This window comes from Penaeus vannamei, chromosome 39 (genome assembly GCF_042767895.1).
Source record: "Penaeus vannamei isolate JL-2024 chromosome 39, ASM4276789v1, whole genome shotgun sequence".
Lineage (NCBI taxonomy): Eukaryota > Metazoa > Arthropoda > Malacostraca > Decapoda > Penaeidae > Penaeus > Penaeus vannamei.
Genome location: NC_091587.1, coordinates 7,331,255 through 7,333,754, shown reverse-complemented (window position 1 = coordinate 7,333,754; position 2,500 = coordinate 7,331,255). Strand labels below are relative to the sequence as shown.

The 2,500-nt window shown below is 49.9% G+C and overlaps 1 protein-coding gene across 13 annotated transcripts in view; it reads right to left on the bottom strand.

The window, feature by feature from the left end:
• The window catches only part of LOC113826864 (annexin B10), a 67,486-nt gene that overhangs the window by 47,994 nt on the left and 16,992 nt on the right, over positions 1-2,500 (bottom strand). For all 13 annotated transcript variants that reach the window (XM_027379763.2, XM_070117153.1, XM_070117151.1 and 10 more), the window contains one exon: positions 2,168-2,500. This exon is cut by the window's right edge and continues 363 nt beyond it. In XM_027379763.2, the coding sequence (XP_027235564.2) occupies positions 2,168-2,500 (333 nt within the window). The remainder of the gene's footprint in view (positions 1-2,167) is intronic.

The following is a 2,500-nucleotide window of genomic DNA, read 5'->3' as shown; positions in this document are numbered from 1 at the left end:
TACGTACGAAATGTATGTGCGTACGTACGAATGCATGTACGTGCGTGTGTGCGAAATGTATGTGCGTGTGTACGAATGCATATACGTACGTACGAATGCATGTACGTGCGTGTGTACGAAATGTATGTGCGTATGTATGTTCGTGTGTACGAATGCATATACGTACGCACGAATAAAACCATCCAATACACAAGTCCGCAACACGCCCCCCCCTCCTCCTCCACCCCTCGTGCCCTCCCGGCGCCCACCAGCGAACGCCCATCGTTTCGGCTGCGGGCGTCCTTCCCCCCTCGGCCCGACCTTCAACTCTGGCCTCTCTCTCATGACTGCCACCCCCCACCCCCCCTTTCCCTCTACTTCTCTCTCTCTCTCATTCTCCTCTCTATATACTCCTCTTCCCGTGATATCTCCCCCTTTTTTTCTTGATCGCACCTTCCTTCTCAATTTTCTCCTTCGTCTCCCTTCTCCTTCCTCGCTCTCTCCTGTTTTTTCTCTATCTTCCTTCTTCCTTCTTCCTTCTTCCTTCTTCCTTCTTCCTTCTTCGTCTTCTTCTTCTTCTTCCTTCTCCTTTTCCTTCTCCTTCTTCTCCTCTTCCTCTTTCTCTTCCTTCTCTTTCTCCTCTTCCTTCTTTTCCTCCTTCTTCTCCTCCTTCTTCTCCTCCTTCTTCTCCTCCTTCTTCTTCTCCTTCTTCTCCTCCTTCTTCTTCTCCTTCTTCTCCTCCTTCTTCTTCTCCTTCTTCTCCTCCTTCTTCTTCTCCTTCTTCTCCTCCTTCTTCTTCTCCTTCTCCTCCAACTCTATCCCTTTCGTCTCTCTTTCCTTCTTCTATTCCCCCTCCCCCTCCCCCTCCCCCTCCCTCTCCCTCTCCCTCTCCCTCTCCCTCTCCCTCGAAGGTCGAATAAGACTTGTAAGGTGATGCAACAGTGACAGCCAATCTTTGCTCTTTCGCCATCTCTCTTTTTTGTATTTTTCTCTTTCTTTGCCTTTCTCTTTCTTTCTTTCTTTCTCTTTCTTTGTTTTTCTCTTTCTTTCTCTTTCTTTGTTTTTCTCTTTCTTTCTCTTTCTTTGTTTTTCTCTTTCTTTCCCTTTCTTTGTTTTTCTCTTTCTTTCTCTTTCTTTGTCTTTCTCTCTTTCTCTTTCTTTGTCTTTCTCTCTTTCTCTTTCTTTGCCTTTCTCTCTTTCTCTTTCTTTGCCTTTCTCTCTTTCTCTTTCTTTGCCTCTCTTTCTTTCTCTTTCTTTGCCTCTCTCCCTTTCTCTTTCTTTGCCTCTCCCCCTTTCTCTTTCTTTGCCTTTCTCTCTCTCCTTGTCTGTCTGTCTGTCTGTCTGTCTGTCTGTCTGTCTGTCTGTCTGTCTGTCTGTCTGTCTGTCTGTCTGTCTGTCTGTCTGTCTGTCTGTCTGTCTGTGTCTGTCTGTCTGTCTGTCTCTCCTCTCTATCTGTCTGTCTATCTGTCTCTCCTCTCTGTCTGTCTGTCTATCTGTCTCTTCTCTCTGTCTGTCTGTCTATCTGTCTCTCCTCTCTGTCTGTCTGTCTGTCTGTCTGTCTGTCTGTCTGTCTGTCTGTCTGTCTGTCTCTCTCTCTCTCTCTCTCTCTCTCTCTCTCTCTCTCTCTCTCTCAAACAAAGGCATACACACAGTCAATTATACTCCCTCATCCTCACTCACACTCAATCTCGGGTACTATGTTAGATTTGATAGATAGAGACAGATAGATAGATAGAGATAGACAGAGATAGACAGATAGATAGAGAGAGAGATAAGATAGATATAGGTAGACAGAGATAGATAGATAGATAGAGAAATGATAGCTAGATACATAGATAGAGAAATGGGTAGAGAGAGATAGACAAAGGTAGACAGATAAATGATAGATAGATAGAGAAATAGAGAGAGGGAGATGGATGGATATATAGATATAGATATATAAACAAAGTAAAGAGAGTTAAAGATGGATAGACAGATAGAGACAGACAGACAAGTAGATAATCACCCCCCCCCCCACCCAGTACAGTACAATTGATAAGATAGATAATAAAAAAAGTTACTTCGCGCCGTCGCTTCCCCGCACGGGCGTGAGGGCGGCGAGGGACCTCCGTCGCGGCGCCCAATCACCGGCGCCCTCCCCCTCCCCCCTCCCCCCTCCCCCCAGGACAAAAGCGCACGATCTACTCACCGAGTAGGCCAGGACACTGCCGCCCGGAGCTGCCGACTGAGTGCGATAGGCCGTCTGGGCACTCAGGTTGGGGCTGGGACTGCCGCCGGGGTAGCCGGTGCTGGGGGCCTGGCCCGGCTGCCCACCGGGGTAAGGGCTGCCTCCGGGGAGCGGATACCCTGCGCCACTACCGGGGTACGGGCTGCCTCCAGCGGAAGGGTAGGCGCCGCCGGTGGCTGGAGGGTACTGCTGAGGCCCTCCCGCAGGGTAAGGGCCGGCCCCGGGAGCCGGTGGGTAGCCCGCCCCTGTGGCCGGCGGATAGGAGGACCCTCCGGGGGCCGGCGGGTATGGAGA